This window comes from Typopeltis vanoorti, chromosome 8 (genome assembly GCF_054136105.1).
Source record: "Typopeltis vanoorti isolate ZY-2024b chromosome 8, IOZ_Tvanoo_1.0, whole genome shotgun sequence".
Taxonomy (NCBI): domain Eukaryota; kingdom Metazoa; phylum Arthropoda; class Arachnida; order Uropygi; family Thelyphonidae; genus Typopeltis; species Typopeltis vanoorti.
The window spans coordinates 147,554,845-147,575,218 of record NC_143556.1 but is presented as its reverse complement, the minus strand read 5'-3'; the positions used below and the strand labels follow the sequence as shown (position 1 = coordinate 147,575,218).

At 36.7% G+C, this 20,374-nt stretch overlaps 1 protein-coding gene across 3 annotated transcripts in view; it reads right to left on the bottom strand.

The window, feature by feature from the left end:
- The window catches only part of LOC150104415 (rho guanine nucleotide exchange factor 10-like), a 172,413-nt gene that overhangs the window by 105,603 nt on the left and 46,436 nt on the right, over positions 1-20,374 (bottom strand). For all 3 annotated transcript variants that reach the window (XM_090396364.1, XM_090396362.1, XM_090396363.1), the window contains exon 3: positions 18,564-18,706. In XM_090396364.1, coding sequence (XP_090252490.1) covers positions 18,564-18,706 — 143 coding nt within the window. The remainder of the gene's footprint in view (positions 1-18,563; positions 18,707-20,374) is intronic.

The following is a 20,374-nucleotide window of genomic DNA, read 5'->3' as shown; positions in this document are numbered from 1 at the left end:
TTAATAAACTTAGCCAACCAACCATTGCATGCATGAAATTCATAATTTTTCCTCGATTGAGATGAAGATGAAGATCTGGCTGCAGTTTTTTAATCTGTTCATAAAATCTCAATGCTGATTGCTTGATGGAATTTCTGTCAACTGGCATTCTTTTTTGTACATTATCTTCTATCCACATCACTAAAGCTTTTTCGGCCCTTTTCTAGAACAACATTTCTTGTGTATGATGATAATTTTGCACTCGATTTTGTACCAGAACATACCGCTTTTCTAATAGCCTCTTCATTTTTCTTTATAGATCTGACAGTTGATTCACAGACTCCAAAATACTTACCCACAGCCGTCCCACCTTCCCCAGTTTGAAGACGATCTAAAATTTGAATTTTTATATCCAAGGAAACGCTTTCCTTTTCTTTTTTTTTTTTGGTTATCGGCAGCATCGTGTGAGGGCTGGATTAAAATCTTTGGTTAATGAAATGAAAGTTTGAAAATTACATATAGCTTATCATTTATTATTTCTTGGCAAAATTATTAATTTTATAACACAATTTTTATTTTGATTTCATTTAAAAAAAATGCAAATGCAAAAAATGCAGTAACTGTATTGTCTACTCAAACTCCAAATTCAAACTGCTAAGAACTGCTTTTTTTATGCGCAGTCAGTTATGTAATTCAGGGAATTCCCAATAAATGAAATTCGTAAGAATTTAGAATTTTCTTAATTGAAACGAGAATGCAATTCTACAAAATTCTCAGAATTTTCTTGAATTACGGATTTTTTCCTAACTTAGACTTTAGGTTGGTCGCGTAAAAGTGAATAAAAATCGCGTAAAAAAAAAAATTATTTTTGATATCCCAATTCGCGTAACTCCGAATTCGCATAAAAAAATTCTGATAAAAAGAGGTTTAGGTGTATTGTTTCCTGATTTACTATCAGTGTGTGAAACACACAACAAGATTTTGTTGTGCATTTTACAAGGGAATCCAAGTACAGGAGGCAATGTCAAGGCCATGCATGGATAGGAGGCTGGGTACTCCTTATATGGCAGCCATGTTTATTAGCCATTCACACTCATTCTGAATACAAATCCCTGCTCTCTACATTTACATCACCACGATGAAAGTTTTTTTCTCTTGGCAATAAATTACAGATGCCAATATATATTATATTATTGTTTAATCCTTTATCCAACTGTATACAACGTTTGCATATGAAATATCTACACGACCAGGTTACTTGAATCCATGTGTAGAGGCTCAAGTGCTGTGAGGACATCATATTAGAAGCTTAATGGATTGTATACAGCACTCAAAGGATTAAAACAGAATTTAATACTTCCTATATATTCTGTCTCAGGATTACAAAAAAACTAATGTAACATAAAAACAAATAGCACACAATACTAAGCCCAACCACGTGGGGTGACACTAAAGTCCTATCTAGGTGGAGCGCACTCTAAGGGCAGTTGTAGGTGGCCTGGAATGTAAAGTGGGACCTCTGGTGATAAGCGTTTCCAAAATCTTGGCAAGCTTAATGCAACCATATTTGTTGAGATTCGGTTGATTTCTAAGAGCTGCTGCTGATTCTAAGAATAGTCTCTCTTTTTTGAATTTGCTGTGGTGGAGCATGGTGGTTTTTTCCCATGAGATCCTGTGCATTGTATCCAAGACATGGTCAGCCAGGCTTGACTGACCATAGTCATGTTTGCGGATGTATGACTTATGTTCCTCCAGGCGGATAGTGGCTGATCTGCCTTTCTGTCCAAAGTACGCCAGTTTACAGGAACAGGGTACTTTATAGACTCTAGGCACTGAGAGAGGAGGGAGCTGATCTTTTGTAGAGCGAATAAGGGTAGCAAGTTTGCGGTGGGGGCTTAAATGCTGTGTGTAGGTTGTACTTTTAAAATCTTGACTATTTTTTCGGATGTGCCACGGATGTAGAGTATGGTGTTGAAGAATCCAGTTTACAATGGAAAAGGAAAATTGTTTACCCTTCCTAGACACCTTAGTTATACGCCTTCGCAATGGTACACTTTCCTTCACTGTATATAGAAAACCCACGCATACAGGCAGATACATTCACAAACTCTCCCATCACCAGCCCTCTCAACAATATGGCATTATCAAAACTCTTATCAAGAGAACCCACAATACCCTACATCCATGGCACATCCGAAAAACTAGCCAAGATTTTAAAAAAGTACAGCCTACACATGGCATTTAAGCCTCACCGCAAACTTGCTACTCTTATCCGCTCTAGAAAAGATCAGCTCCCTCCTCTCTCTGTTTGTGTGAGTTTGTGTGTTTTTTCAATTTTAATATTGTTCCCCTGATGAAATATAGGACTGATTAAATGTGTTGTTTTAATTATTTATATGTGCTGTAATTCCTTTAAAACCCATAATAAGTTCAAACCAGCACATAACAAGTAAGTCTAAATAGTTGACAAATAGTGAAAATGTGTAATTCCTTATTATTATAATCCTTTGGAAGAGAGCAAGGTGTAGATAACTTTTCACTTGGTTATAAATTAAATTCAAGATGGCAAGAAATTATATCATCATTTAATCCTTCATCCAAGCATACACAAAGTTGTCGAGTAAAATATCTTCATGACTGGGAGCAATTAACATGAAGTCATTAACTGCTATATACAAGTAGCCTGCTTGTGAAGATATTTCACACACAAACTTTACTTTCACCTTGGATAAAGGCTTAAACAAGAATATAATTTCTTGCCATCTTTAATTTATATAAACTTTAATTTATATACTACTTGTATACAGGAAATGTATGAATTCTGCATTACTTGAACCTTGTTATCTTGTCTGGGTCTGGCTCCCACTGATCCTGGGGAGTACAGCAGCCATGCTTGGTGACAAATTATTATCTGTCCTTCAGTGGAGCCATCACTGAGTTTTCTGTCCCATGGTGATCCAGGGCAGGAGTTATGAGTGATCCCCATAATGCATAGCATTATATATACCTGAAGGGATGTGTGCTTTGCATTATGGGCTAAAAAAATATCAAATCTCTCATACTAATGCAATTAAGTTAAAGTGATTATCCTCCACAAGTAGCCTGGTCGTGAAGATATTCCACATACAAATTTTGCCTGCTTACACTTGGATAAAGGATTAAAAATAATATAATTTCTTGGTATCTTTAAATTTTCCTGGCATAAACACATTACACCAATAGCATTCTTAGATATGGAAAGAAAAACAAGTCTTCTCTGTTTTTAAGACATTACCTCTCACCTGTAGAACTCCTAGCAATAAATAAATTCCAAATTCACCACAGAATAATTTCTCACATTTCTGAATGGTGCATACACATAAAAAAATAAATAATTAAAAATCTTCTTTAGAATGCTTGATAGCATCAAGAAGTGTACAATGATCACTTTCTGTTTGGTATTTTCATTGGCACTACTCCAAACTAGTCACTACCAACATTTCCTCTAAAAATGTAATAACATGAGCAAATGCTTGCCAACATCCATACACAATTCAGCTTCAAACTTATCACAGCATCTTCTCATCATTCTCTCTCTTGTTTCACCTACTGCTGTTAAATAGAACAGCAAGCGGTAGCTCATCTGTTATAGACTAAGCCCTTTTGGTCAGAGAGACTGGGGTTCGATTCCCATCCATGACGCAAGGAACCATTATCTGGTTCTCTTTTGACTAAAGGTGAGTTAGCTGGTCTCATACAGAGGGTGAGGGATTTTTTCACCTAGAAACTTGAGAGTTTTTCATCTCTCAGAACAGGTAAACTGGCCTCATGAATACACACACACATATGGATCTATATGTGTGTGTGTGTATTCATAAAATACATACTAAATCCTTCATTAAGAGGGTTCAACCCATCCTAAGGATCATCAACTTTACAATATGATGACACTATCAGGAAGGATCATGATCCTTGATCATGCTAAATGCCCACATAAACAAAGAACCTCTATTTTCCAGTCCTTTACCTCCAAATACCTCCATAAATCTAAACCTTACCAAACTCTGTACAAAAAAAAACAAAGAATCAAAAGAAATGCTCAAAGAAAAAGGCCTAAATACTATCAACTTTCTATCATCCTCCAAACGGGTTATTTGTTATACCAATGGATCATCAGATACCAATATGATTAATGGAGGTGCTGGTGTTCTCCTTCTACTCCCAAAAGGTGAAAAACTTTCAATAAAAGTTGGATCTGGGAGAATAGCTTCCAATTTTACCAGTGAATTTTACAGAATAAATAAAGCACTTGAAGCCTAATTAAAATTATTATCATCTCAACAATCTCAGGGAATTATAATTTACAGTGACTCAAGATCAGCTATGCAGGCAATCAAATATGGCAATATCAAGCTCACACAAGACACCCATAAACTCTTAAATCAACTGAAGTGTTTAGGAAAATGTTGCATTTTACACTGGATTCCTGCTCATGAAGGCATTGATTACAATGAAACAGCTGATAAATTAGCAAAAGAGGCCAGAGAACTCAACCAAGAAACTCGCATGATAACTCTTGCTGATGCTAACACACGCAAAAGATAAACTAATTCCACTGAAATCAGCATCATCAAATTCCCAAAATTAATGCTAGCAGAAAGACCACTACCACAATAGCAAGACTACGAACAGGACATTATAGAGGAATGAAGATCAATACAGATGAAACGAGAATATATAGAAACTGCAACAACTGCCCCAATACTGAACTGACACCCACTCACATCTTTACCTATCTGGCAATTACAGCAGCCTTGCAAGAAATAGATCCTAATCCTGAACAACAGCTCTATACAAACAAAATCATTAACATAGCCAATGCAGTTAAAGGAACACATGGAAACATCTAAGACTCTTCAAAGGACAAGACAACAACAACTACATTATTGTCGATAGTGATGTTTTCCCCCCTGATGCAGGACACCAGAGTGTACAGAGGATATGAAATTGGAAGTGATCACCATTTAGTCTTGAGCAGAAGAAAACTGAATTTCATACTGAAAAGAAGAACATGTGAGAAAGTTTTAAAGTGAATAAAAGTTGAGCGGCTCTCAGTTGTGAACTGTAGACTAAAATACACAAACATTATTCAAGAAAAAATGAAAGAGTTTGAGAATAGGAGCCAAACCTTGGAGATTCAGTGGTAAGCGCTGAAGAAAACATTAATTGATTGAGACAGAGAGACATGTGGCAAGGTTGTCTGCAAGGATAGAAAAATCAGAACTCCAGGTGGAGTTCTGATTAGGACATAGGAAGTTAAAGAGGCAGTGAAGGAAAAGAAGAAAGCATATCAAAAGTTCCTGGCAATAAATCAGCTTGTGCTCTTAGAGAATACAGAGGGAAATATAAAAAAAGCTAAATAAAAGTCATGGAAAGGCATTGGCAAGAACACAGAAAATAAATATCAAGAAGGTGGCAAGATATTCTGGAGGTATTTGGAGCTCAGAAATGGAGGAAAGAGTGCTGATTTTTGATGATTTTCGCAACTCCTACACTACCTTGAAGGCACCCACCTAATAAACGACCACCTACTGGTTACATTGTTCCCGATCAACGAGATCTGCTCACACACATCACTCATCTCTGGACAAATACCATGGAGAAACTTAGTGAATCTCAGGTGGTTGCACTTGATATCTAGAAAGCTTTTGACAGGGTCTGGCATAAAGGACTACAAGCAAACTACCATTGTTTGGTCTGTCTCAGGACTTCTGTAGTTCAACTGCCAGCTTTTTGTCAGGACACACACTATGTGTGATGATGGATGTTCCTTATCCCCTCACCATTCAACTAATGCTAGGGGTTCTACAAGGTTCTGTGTTCTCACAAATCCTCTTCCTGCAATATATCAATGATCTACTTCAGTTGACCTCCAACCCAATACACAGTTTTGTAGATGACAGCACATTGCACCCCCCCCCCTTCATTTGATAAACCTTACTACAGAACTCATCTCAACCTGCAGAACATCAACAACCACTGCCCACATGGTGTTCAGATAACCTCATCAATTTCAATGCTAATTTAATATAGTAACAATTTAATTGCTAATATAATAACAGGAATAGAAGTTGTTGGGCACAGCATTTTTCGGCAGGATAGGAAGGGAAAGCCTGGTGGTGAAGTACTGCTTATGATAAGTGACGACCTATGTCCTCTAAGAGTGGAGGCTTTGGAAGGCTGTGACACTAATGATTTTGAAAGCATATGGTGTGAGGGGAAGGTGGGCAAGACAGGATATTTAGTAAGGTGTTACTACTGACCAAGGAGCACAGAGGGTGGGGACTAGGAAATGCTGAGACAGTTGAGCATGGCAAGTGCAATAACAATGATTGTTATGGGAGATTTAAACTACAGCAGTATAAATTGGGGAGAAGAAGATGCATGTAGCAATAAGGGAATGGAATTTCTAGAATTCCTGAGGGACAAATGTCTTAGGCAACATGTAACAGAGGGAACAAGAGGTTCAAGAGTTTTGGATTTGGTTATAGCATCTGAAGAGTTGATAATAACTGAGATGACATCTCTCCCACCAGTTGAAGAGAGTGACCATATGGTTTTGACTTGGAACATGAATAGACATGCAGGAGTATCAAAGCGATGGGAACGTATGTAGAATTATAAAGCAGGTGATTACAATAGTCTTAGACGTCAACTTGGAGAAGTTTCGTGGAGGGAGGAATTGGAAGGCCAGGATATCATTAGTGCTTGGGAAATTGTGAAGGAATATTTGTTAGTAGCAATGGTAAGCTGTATTCCACGAGTGAAAAAGAGGACACAATTTGGAGTAAAGTGGATGACAAACAATACTAAACAGGAACTGCATGCAAAAAAGAGCCTATGGAAGAGATATAAGAAAACAGGTGAAGAGAAGATGCATGAAGAATATAAGACACAGGCCAGGAGAGTGACTAGTATGGTAAGGAAGGTGAAATATGAGAAAAGATTGGCCCTTAGATCCAAGGAAAATCATAGGGAATTTTTTAGCTATGTGGCCAGTAGGAGGAGAAATGACTGTGGAAGAATGACATTGTGGGATAAAAATGGGAATAGACTGACTGATGCAGAGAACATAGTGGAATTGTTCAATGAGCACTTTATTGGAGTATTTCATCCTGGAGGAGTCAATTTGAATACTAGAGGGGATAGGGCAGGTTCGAGGTTTAGAGGTGCAGGAGGAGAGTGTGTTCCAAATACTGAGTACTCTGGATGATATTTCACGAGTTTTGAGAGAATGCACTAGGGAACTGACAGTGCCTTTGACCTGGCTGCAGGAAAGGTGCCCATTGTCACACCCTGATACCTTCACTATGTGGAATTTTCAGTTATCATGGTGTAACATGAAGAAAAAATAAAATAAAACCCCTGTATAAGAGCTAATACATAAATTATTTAAAGAAAGAAAAATATTCTTGCATCCAAGTAAAATATATAACAATAAAGTGTTTGTTGAACTAAATATTAAAAGAAGGAATATATTACAGTTGTGATATGAAAAAAAAAATAGTTAAGTAAGACAGAAAAGATTAGTCATAAGAAATTGTATGTGAGAGGCTAATTTTAACATTTGAAATGAGAGATTAAAATATTAAGTAAACTCTTAGAAAATTTTTGAAGGGGGATTAATTTGAGGCTAGCAAAAGCAAAAGACTATCGCTCAGGGTCAATTCCCGGATTGAGATGTTGTCACGTGCTCGCCGACCGCAGGATGTTTGGCAGAAAAACGCCACCCTAATTGGTCGGTGAAGTAAGGGGCAGAGAAAAGAAATGAAAGAAGGTGCCGGTAGGGGTCAAGGTATAAAAGGGTTAGACACCTCCCCCCCCCACACACACAGGGCTTTTTCCTGGATAGTTTCTTCACGAGCTTTTCATATAGGTTTTTCATGCGGTTTTCCTGAGCGGCGGGGTTGGAGTTAATCTCCGTCCAACACAACAAGGTTGTGTCGGACGGAGATTCCGTATTCCTATGGTAAGAAATGAGGAATGCCATTTAGCTAAAGGAAAGAAGGCATTGTCTATGTGTTTCATCATCCAGTGACAACAACGAAAAGAGGAAATCTATAAAGAAGTCAGTGCCCACGTGGCGAGTTTCACAGCCATTGTATAGATGATTCTAAGTGTGTCCTTAATTCAAGTACAAACATTTAAGATCACAAAAGCCAAGTTTAATGCCAAAAGAACTTAGGAGTGAGAGATTATAGAGGAGTTCATCCCAAGATAGTACAATCGGAAAAACGGTAGAGGCCAATATAGAAAACCCAAGTCAAAAGGTACTGTAAAAATCTCATGGTAATTGAAATCGTAGGTAATAATTGTAATCATTGTTCTATTATTATTATAACTAAAGTTCAAGAGACTAAGGAAATTTATACTAGGACTATAGGAATGACTGATTGTAATGCGATTATGCTTGTTCATATTAATTATATAACTATTCAAGTGTTCTGAGATTTATGCATGTGTATTGTAACGTATAGGAAAACTTTAAATGTCAAAGTTATGTATTAGCACAGTGAAAAGGTAGTTTAATCTACATAATTTTAGATAGTTAAATAGAGTGAATTGATGACATATGTCCATGTGCTACAGCATATAGCATTTTCAGACTAATATAGGGTTAACTAAAGTGTTATATGATTGTATGTGTTGAATTTGTTATGGCGGCATGATCGCAATACCCATATAGGATCTTAGCCAAATACTTGAGATTAGCTAATGTTACTTTGTAAATGTTTTCTTAGTATTAAATTGCATTATATATATTCGAAATTGAATTGTACCATGCTAATGAGCTTAATAAACCTTTGTTCAATGATAATACAATTGTCTGAAATTGCTGCCCAATGCACCACTTGAAAACGTATGAACCTAATCACGTGGGAGGGGAGAATATTTAGATGAGTTACGAAATAAAGTGTCACGACTGCAATATTGGTTTTCACACTCAGACATATTTTTGTAATTGCTCCTTGTTTTTGTATTTCATATCTCAAACTAAATGTCCCAAAAAAGTGCAAAATAATATAAATATTAGGGACGCTAAGGGGAGAAATAGCTTAAATATTTGTATTTTGGGGTGATATCACATACATAGATAAAAGTTGAATATAGATAAGCAGAATTTCACTAGATAGAATAATAATCATAAATTGGGACATAACACCATGGAATGGAAGGAAGGTAAGGTAGTGCCATTGCATAAGGGCTGTAGCTGGAAGTGTCTAATTATAGGCCAGTGTGTGTGTGTGTCATCAGTAGTTAGTAAGATCTTGGAGAAAGTAGTGAGGGGCCACATACAGTATTGGGCAGATGAGGGTAATGTTATCTGTGAGAGTCAACATAGATTTGTGAAGGGGCACTCTTATTTTAGCAATATGCTAGCCTTTTATAATAAAGTTACACGAGCATCAAATGAGGGAAAGGCATATACTGCCATTTTCCTAGACTTAGCTAAGGCATTTGAGAGGGTGCCACATGATTAGCTGATATTCAAGTTCCAGCACATGGGTCTGGATGTCCGATTGGTCAACTGGATTGAGGATTGGCTGTCCGATAGGTATCAGAGAGTTGTGTACAGTGCAGCAATATCAAAGAGGCAGAAGGTTACAAGTGGGGTTCCATAGGGCTCAGTACTGGGACCTATATTGTTTAACTTGTATATCAATGATATTGTCCGTGGATTGCAAGGGGATATTCAGTTGTTTGCGGATGATGCGAAGCTGGGAAAGGTTATTAGTAATAGTGCAGATGGGGCAGCCCTGCAAGAGGATTTGAATAAGCTAGATAGATGGGCAATTGAATGGGGGGTTCGGTTTAATGCAGCAAAATGTAAGGTCCTGAGGTTTGGGACACATTGATGGAACGCTGCATACTCTAAACTAGAGGAAGTAGGGGAGACAAGAGATCTGGGGTTGATGATTGATAGAAACCTGATATTTAGGGGACATATGTGGCAAAGGTAGTGAAGGTAACACAGACGATTGCTGCAATAATGAGAAGGACACTGACCTGCAGAGATAAAAGAGTTATCATTCTGTTGTATAAGACTCTGATCAGACCACACTTAGACTATTGTTGTCAGATCTGGTCCCAGGATTTGAAGGGGATAAATTAACTGTGGAAAGAGTACAAAGGCAGATAACAAAGATGGTGTCAGGACTGCACAATGTTAGTTATGAGGATCAGTTGAGGGAATGTGGACTGCAGAATTTGGTGGATAGAAGAAGGAGAGATGATGTGATTGAGACTTTTAGGTTGAGAGGTGGTTACGGGGTTGACACTGGGGGGGTTCTTTAGCTTGGTTGAAAAGCGGGAAGCAGTCCTCACAAGGGGCCGACCATGAAAGTTACGAAAGAAAATTGTGAGAAAGAGCGTGAGGAGTGGTTTCTTTGCATCGAGGGTGGTTGAACCATGGAATGCATTGCCTGATAGAGTGGTGAGAGCGAGAACGGTCAATTAGTTTAAGGAGTGGTGTGTGTAGAGGCTTAATGGAATGTATGCAGCACTCAGAAAGGATTAACATAGGTTTAATACTTCCTATATTTCGTCCTAGTCACTAGGACATCTTCAGGGATTACAAAAACAACTAATGTAACATGAACACAAATATAATACAATACTAAGCTCAACCATGTGGGTGACACTAAAGTCCTATCTAGGTGGAGTGCCCTCTAAGGGCAGTAGTAGGTGGCCTGGAATGTAAGGTGGGACCTCTGGTGATGAGTGTTTCCCAAATCTTCGGAAGCTTAATGCAACCGTATTTATTAAGATTTGTTTGATTTCTGAGAGTGCTGCTTCTAAGAATAGTCTCTCTTTCTTGAATTTGCTGTGGTGGAGCATGGTGGTTTTCTTCCAAGAGACCCTGTAGGTGGTGTCCAAGACATGGTCAGCCAAGCCTGACTGACCATAGTTGTGTTTACAGATGTAAGACTTGTGTTCCTCTAGGCAGATGGATACTGATCTGCCTGTCTATCCAAAGTACGCCAGCCTACAGGAACAGGGTACTTTGTAAACTCCAGGCAGAGAGAGGGAGGAGGGAATGATCTTTAGTAAAACGGATAAGGGTAGCAAGTTTGCGGCGGGGCTTATATGCTGTGTGTAGGTTGTACTTTTTTAGAATCTTGGCTATTTATTTGGATGTGCCACGGATGTAGGGTATGGTGATGGCATTTTTAAACTCTTGTTAATGAGAAGGACGAGGAATGGGGGAGAAACTGATTATTTTTTTGATACTGTGATCACTGTAGCCATTGAAGAGGAAAGTGCTGTGTATGTGGTTAAGCTCAGTAGTGAGGGCGGTTCCACTGGAACAAAGATTGTGGGCTCTATTGGTAAGAGTTTTAATGATGCCATATTGTTGAGAGGGGTGGTGGTGGGAGAGTTTGTGAATGTATCTGCCTGTGTGCATGGGTTTTCTATATACAGTGAAGGAAGAGTAAACAATTGTTCTTTTCCTTTTCCATAGTAAACTGGATTCTTAGGTGTAGGCTGTTGAGATGACTGAGGAAGGAGTCTAACGTGTCTGGGCCATGAGGCAAATAGAGAACACATCGTCTACATATCTTAGCCAGATAGAAGGTTTGAGTGGGGCCGAGTCCTTCTCTTCAACAAGAGTTTAAAAATGCCATCACCATACCCTACATCCGTGGCACATCCATAAAGATAGCCAAGATTCTAAAAAAGTACAACCTACACACAGCATATAAGTCCCACTGCAAACTTGCTACCCTTATCCGTTCTACTAAAGATCATCTCTCTCCTCTCTCTCTCTCTGCCTGGAGTTTACAAAGTACCCTCTTCCTGTAAGCTGGCGTACTTTGGACAGACAGGCAGATCAGCATCCATCCGCCTGGAGGAACACAAGTTTTACATCTGTAAACACAACTATAGTGAGTCAGGCTTGGCTGACCATGTCTTGGACACCACCCATAGGGTCTCTTGGAAGAAAACCACCATGCTCTACCACAGTAAATTCAAGAAAGAGAGACTATTCTTAGAAGCAGCTCTCAGAACTCAACCAAATCTTAATAAATATGGTTGCATTAAGTTTCTGAAGATTTTCGAAACATCACCTGAGATCCCACCTTACATTCCAGGCCACCTGCAACCACCCTTAGAGGGCGCTCCACCAAGATAGGACTTTAGTGTCACCCACATGGTTGGGCTTAGTATTGTATGATATCTGTGTTCATGTTACATTAGTTGTTCTTGTAATCCCCGAAGATGTCCTAGTGACTAGGAGGAAATATAGGAAGTATTAAACTGTTAATCCTTTCTGAGTATTGTATACATTGCTTTAAGCCTCCAACATGAAGTTTAAGAAGTGGTATGATAGACTTTGTGTTTCCTAGGAGGGGGCCTCCCTCAATGAGTCTTGATAGGCTTGTTTCTCTTAGAAAGGACCTACAACGATGAGTCTTTTGACTCCACGGAGGACTGAATAATAATAATAAAACCCAGTTCTGTCTTATTTCTCACAAAAAAGAACCATTTTCTCCCAGTATTACTTTTGACAACACAAATTTCCAAATGATTTGAGATTTCTCATCTTGGAATTATCCTGACATCAAGCCTCTCCTGGCATAAACACATCACAACCATTGCATCCTCAGATTCTAAATAACTAGGATTTCTCTTTTGCTCAAGATGTTACTTCATTTCTGAACAGCTGTTAACCTTATACAAATCACAAATACACCCTATTGAATATTGCTCTCACATTTGGAGTCAGGCCTCTAAAAGCTCTCTCAAAATGCCCGACTCAATATCTCAATACAGAGGAGAGCAATTAGACTTATTAGTGATCCATCTCTTACCAACTCACTCCACCTCCTCCTCCTCCAGCTTTTGCACAGATGTTTGGTTTCTGCAAATGTGTATTCTATAAATATTTCCATGGGAAATGTTCAGCTGAAATTGCATCAAGAATTCCCCCACTTAGTACTAAGCTCATTTGAACACGTGCAGCTGCTGCTAAACATCCCTTCACAGTGCATCCTGAAACCCACTGAACAAGCTTATTTTAAACTTCCTTCATCCCTGTTACTGCTGTATTGTGGAACAGTCCTCCCCATGATGTGTTTCCCAAGGAATGCAATATACAATCTTTTAAATCAAATGTAAACAAGTTCCTCCTTTCCCAAATCACTACCCATATATGGTACTGATGTACTATAGGTTGATCAACCAACCTCTCATGTATGTGCTCAACATAAAAAAAAATATAATAAAAATAAATGTAATTTAAAAATTTATTGTTTATAAACCAATATAGAAAATGATGGTACAACATGACAAAATTTCATGCCGGGTGGGGCGTTGCCCAGTTAAAAAGGCCCCATTGTTTTCACCAAGGAACCAGGGCGACACAGCGAAAAGTCAGCTACTGGAACAAATCTGAAGGCACAACCCCAACTCAACATCACCAGAGTTAAAGATCGGTACTATCAACTGGCAAAGAAATGAAGCTAGCTGAGGAATTAGATAAGTACCAGATCGCCATAACAGGGGTGACTGAAATAAAAAAGACAAAAACTGGCGAGATCTTTTTGAACAATAAACACAAAATTTATATTCAGGAAATGACAATCAAGGAAATGAAGGAGTAGCCATAGTATTCAACACAAAATACGAGGCTAATCTTCTTGAGTGGCAGGCAGTCTCAAGTAGAGTGATGTGGACAAATATCAGAATGGGGAACTGGACGATGAGACTTATTTGTGCCTATGGTCCCACAGAAGGTTCTACTAAGGTAGAAGTGGAGGAATTTTTTGAGGCTTTAGAAAAAGCAACTGACACAATGAAAAGGGAAAAGTTGGTCCTTGTTGGGGATCTAAATAGCAGAGTAGGAAATGATTGTCAGACACAAAAATATTTTGGTAAAATTTGAAGAAAAGAGCAAAGCTAATAATAATGGCAAATACCTGTTGATTTTTCTGCTCAGGACATGGACTAGTTATTCTTAACACAATGTTCCAACAAAAATGTGCAGAAATTCACATGGAGAGAAGAGGCATAAGAAAAGTCTCATTGACTATGTTATTGTTGATAGTGATGTTTTCTCCCTGGTGCAGAACTACAGAGTGTACAGAGGATTTGAAATTGGAAGCGATCACTATTTAGTCTTGAGCAGGATAAAATTGAATTTCATATTGAAAAGAATAACATGTAAGAAAGTTTTAAAGTGAATAAAAGTTGAGCAGCTCTCAGATGTGAACTGTAGACTAAAATACACAAACATGATTGAAGAAAAACTGAAAGAGTTTGAGAACAGGAACCAAACCTTGGAGATTCAGTGGCAAGCTTTGAAGAAAACCCTGATTGATTCAGCCAGAGAGGCATGTGGTGAGGTTGTCTGCAAGGATAGAAAAATCAGAACTCCATGGTGGACACAGGAAGTTAAAGAGGCAGTGAAGGAAAAGAAGAAAGCATATCAAAAGTTATTGGCAAATAAGTCAGCTTTTACTCTTACAGAATACAGAGACAAATGTAAGAAAGCTAAACAGTGTGTAAAACTAGCTAAACAAAAGTCATGGGAGGACTTTGGCAAGAACATAGAAAATAAATATCAAGGTGGTAAGATATTCTGGAGATTGTTGAAGAAGCTTAGAAATGGAGGAAAGAGTGCTGTAAAAGGAATTAGAGATGATAAAGGTGACATGAAAATGGGAGAAAAAGGTATCCTTGAAGTATGGAGTAATTAATTTGAAAAATTGCTAAATGAAACAAGCAGTGATAGCACAGTAGTAAAAAACACCATCAAAGGCTTGAAATGTGGAAAGGCAGAAGGAGTAGATGATATTCGACCAGAAATGCTGAAGTATGGTGGTATAAACGTCTTACAGTGGCTGCAATGCATAGTTCAGAAAGCCTGGACAGAGGGACGAATTCCCAATGATTGGAGTAGAGCTCTAATAGTACCCATATATAAAAAGTGGAATAAAACTAACTGTGAGAATTACAGAGGTATTTCTCTACTGAGTATTCTTGGCAAGATCTATGCAAGTATACTTGAGAAACGGTTGGGAAGAATTGTGGAAGAAAAGCTTGGTGAAGAACAAGCTGGATTCAAGCCAAATAGAGGCTGTCAGGATCAGATCTTCACTTTACGACAAATAGTTGAGAAAGCATGGGAATATAACAAAGATCTGTATTTAAGTTTTGTCGATCTGGAAAAGGCATATGATAAGGTGCCAAGAGAGAAGCTATTCAATATGCTACAGTTATACTGGTGTTAATGGGGTATTATATCAAGGAATACTTAGTCTTTATTTGAGTTGTAAGTCAGCAGTTAGAATTGAAGGAAGTACAGGAAGATGTTTTAATGTTAAATCTGGTGTGAGACAAGGATGTATATTATCCTCTCTGTTATTCATTATCTATATGGATTGCATTATGAAGGAGAGTGTTATTAAACATGATATCAGAATTGGAGATGTTAATGTCAGCTGTTTGCTTTATGTGGACGATGTTATACTTCTAAATAAATGTGCTACAAGTTTGCAAGATTCCCTGACTAAATTGAATAACTGTTGTAATAGATATGGTATGAAGGTCAGCATTAAAAAGACAAAGACAATGAAAATATGTAGAATTGTTGAAAATGTCAACTGTGTTGTGAATGTTGAACCTAGGAACAATTAAAACATTTCAGCTACTTAGTCACGATTTTTAGTGAAGATGGTAAATTAAATATGGAAATAGACAACAGAATCAACCAAGCTGGTATGGTAGGAAGTCAATTGAATAAATTCATATGGAATAAGAGAGAAATTAGTCGAAACACTAAATTAGCTGTGTACAAGACAGTGTTCAAACCAGTTTTAACTTATGGATTTGAGAGCTGGATCAGAAGTAAAACACTTGACAAAAGACTAGAAAAGGCCATATATGAGAGTCCTGAGAAAGATTAGAGGCGTGAACAGATGGCATCAATGGCAATATCATATTAATAACGAGGATATTAGGAAAGAACCTGACATTGTCAGCATCCAGGAATGCGTTAGCAGAGCTAATCTCAGGTGGTATGGTCACTTAAACAGAATGGGCGAGGAAAGATTTGCAAAACAAGTGTTCTCTGCCAGGTTGGCAGAAAAATGACCCAGAGGAAGACCAAGATATGGGTGGATTGATATGGTATAAAGTGCCTTAGATGATAGAAATATGAGATCTGATAATGATAATATTGGAGTCTTGACAAGTAACAGACTGATTTGGAGGAAAATTGTAGATAGGAAGTTAGTAATGATGTAAATTTTTCAAGTAGTATTATCATATCCTGTACATCCTGTATCATATCAAGGGGTACATGTCAAATTCCTGACATGTACCCCTTGAGGGTACATGTCAGGAATTTGATGATGATTGTTTATAGAAGTGAAAACGTTTTTGAAACAGTGTATAAATTAACCTTCCTTTAGTGGGTGGGGTACATAAAAAAACAAAACATAAAAAATCTAAAAGTGTAATTATGGTAACAACCATTTAGCCATATTTAGAATTTTGTAAGGAATAAAATGAAGATCATGAAAATCATTTTTGCAATACTTTTAGTAAAAAAAAATAAATAAATAAATAAAAAAAAAAACTTGTTACACTGTGGTGATTTTGAAAAATAAAAGATCGTATATATTTCCAGAAATAAATAGATTTAATTACGAAAAAGAGGTATAATTTATTTATTTTATTTTTATATCTCTTTCAAAACAAACAAAATAAGTAAAACTGATAGACAATTTCTGATGCAGAAAATTCAAAGTAAAACTAAGTCTCAGTGTTCCATTAATAGCTCTACGTATAAGTATGATCCCAGTTTGTTATAGTTAATAACAAACTAGGATAATTACAAGATAAGAGACATAAAGTTATTCATATTTTTCTCCATGAAAATTCATAAGATGGTTCATGTAATTTATCCACTTTGGCTGGTACAGAGGAAAATCACGAGAGTTAATAAGTTAATAGCTGAGAAATGATACTGTTTAAACCAATGCATGACAGCAGTTCAGATCTATTCCAACAAATACTGGAACACTTCATGCCAGACTGAAGCAGACAAAGACAAAAGGGAGTGATTAACCACCATGTAAATGGCACATAAGGTAAAATATTTTATACGAGCGTATATGACATCTCACAAACCTGTGCTATCTTTGACTAATGACATTGTGGTGTGAAGAGACACTGGATCTTAGAGCACTGGTTTAGAGTATTGCATTGCACAGATTTGCAGTTACACCTGAAGTATGTATGCATATCTGGGTATGTCTGTGTGGGTCATATGGTTTCAGACCATTTCTAGGGTGACTGATTATATTGAACACAGGGTGAACCATAATGCATGTCTGTTTGAGCTAGATCCATTAACCTCCTCCATCTAAGAAAAATAATAGGTATATTTAGCATATTATGTTAAAAGAAATTTATTATAGCCAGTGGCAGCTCATGGGTTGAAATCGTGGGGATGCTACAACTTTCGAAATATGCATACACATTGTAGGTATACGTGTATACATGTATATGTGTTTGGATAAAATATCAAAATTATGGTAAAAATTAAAAAAAAAAAAGTGACATGAAAAAATATTGTTTATTATCGATAAAATTATACAGTTTAGTATAATTCAAAATTACTTATAAATAAAATCCATTCTTCTTGTTTTGTTTCGAGTGAAAAGGTCAATAACTTTTTCCTTGATTGTGACTGTTGAAGAATTTTTTTCTACATTGAAATGATCGCAAGTGCATTTAACCTATCCTGATTCATAGTGCTCCTCAGAAATGTTTTTATTCTCTTTAATGTTGAAAAACAGCATTCAGGCTCTGATGTAGTCATAGGAATTGTCAAGAGACTTTTTATCAATAATTTCACTAAAAACACAATCTAAATTATTTCTTGTTATAAATTTTAACAAGTCAATTAATTTAGAATAATCATGCATGTCAGGTCTACTGTAGAATACTCAAAGTTCCGTTTCAAGTTTTTCTTTGTTGATCATGGGATATATCGTGTTTACTCTGTAAAAATGATAAGCACTACGAACACTCTACTACTGCTGCAAACTGCATATAAACAACAGTGGAACTGAACCGCATTATGCACAATGGACCGTGCCGCATTATGCAAATAGCTCGCATCTCACTATGACGTGCGTATGCTTGTGCATGTAGCAATATGACACTGTGGTAAACACAGTGCTGCTAGTGTCCTTCGCCCTCCTACAAGTGCTACAAGATGGATTTTTATTATTTTTTATACAAAATAAGAGAATTGTACAGACTTTTGATGATAAAATTAAATATTACAAGCGAATATAAATAAAGTAATAAATATATTTATATATCGAGAAAAATTGGGGGTGCTGTAGTTCCGCAGTGCCTATGCATGAGCTGCCCCTGATTATAGCTAATTAAACAAACTATTCCAATCTTTTAGTGGGAATCTAGTGTATTATGCAATAGTTGTATCTTATAATATACCAGTTTATTTAATAACATTTTCTTCAAAAAAAGATAATTTATCAAATTAACAATTTTAAGAATTATACCTGTATTTCACCTGTAAGAGCATCTAACACCCAAACCTTAGGTCCACAAGCACAATACATGGCTGATCCAAGAGGCAACAAACAAGTCACTGGTTCTTGGTCCAAAGTTACTACCAATGGCTCTTGAAGTTGCCAGGAACCCTCTTTTTAAAAAATAAAATGAGACTATTAATGTTTTATTGCTAGTTATCTAATAAATGTTATATACAGGATGGTGTGACAAAATTAAGTTACATTAATAAGAATTTACAGACTACAAAGTTTTTGCTGTATGTTCACTTTAATTTACATGTCAAACTAGAGCATAAATGACCAACTTCTGACATGAAAAGTATAAGATCAAGCCTTGTCTAATATTAGAATAAAGACTGATATTACAACACATTTATTTCACACCCATATACATATTACAAACAAAACTGGATTACTCACTGTTGATATTATTACAGTGAAGATGTAACATCTCTGGACATTGAAATTTTTATTCATCTTTGGTAGAATTTACTTGTGAATATCTACAACTCTACTGATTTTGGCAAGAGTTTTAGTTTTTGATCCATCAGCTATTTTCTTGATTAATATAGTTATCTGTGTATATATATATATATATATATATATATATATATATATATATATATATATATATTTTTTTTTTTTTTTTGAGCTTTTGTTACTAACAGTAATATTTTGGTTCATCTGCAACAGTTCCCTGTGACATAGCCAATCAACTTGAGGCCAGCCCTGCATAATAGATGCTAGTGGGTAGCAAAAAGGGCTAGCACATTCCAAAAAAAGCTGCAATCCTAGAACAATATTACATACTCATGTCTCTCATCATTTTAACCTTAAAAACCTTAGAAAAACAATAATGAAAAGCAATGGAAACTCCTGAAAATTTTCAAATTCAGTTATGATTTTATGATCATTATGATTTCTATGCTATAGAAATTACTATTACTAGTTTTTTGATCTGAACATTTGCAATGATGCATCACAGAAACAATTCTTATATTTACTGAATGATTATTCCCCATTTCACTTTTTAATTATCTCTTATTTAAGCCTTGGTTTTCCAAGAAGTGTGGCAAGGTTGTTTAAACGAAAAATCAAGCATACCACAAATGGCTTTCACCTGCTCACGTTCTTTAGTACAAATAAAATCATCTTTTGTGCTAAAGATGAAAATCGCTGTTAACAAATTATCAACCCAAACTGAAGTTGAAAGAGACAAAAGTATGAAACTCACATTTAAATGGCAGTTATGCTTTCTGGACCCTCTCCATATTAGACATGATTTTTATCCAACTGCATTTAAACCTTTTCTGCATGAAAATGGTTTCTGTTACATCATTACCCAAAGAAAAAGCTAATTTTCTGGCGACTTTTCTTCCAATTCATGTGCTGATAATTTTAGTCTCCAACCAATCAAAACACGACATTCCATTCTCCCTTTCATTTTTGGCGAGGAATGGATTAGAAGAATCATATCCATTCTGGTTGCCAAATAGTTTTCCACTTCTAATAGCATTTCTGATTCTGGGTTGTATAGTAAAATATACAACCTCTCTCTCTCTCTCTCTCTCTCTCTCTCTCTGTGTCAAGTCAACCTCTACCTTCTTGAGATGTGGTTAATTTCCACCAAAGGAAAATGGACCATTTCCCTTTGGACAATCTGTCGTGTCAAAGGATTCTTCCTAACTGGAAGAAATGAAACTCGCTGACTAGACTCACAAAGTTGTAAGACCTTCACTGCTTTGTAAAACATCCACATTTTCCTTATTGCAGACATGAAGTAGTCGATGCTATGTTTA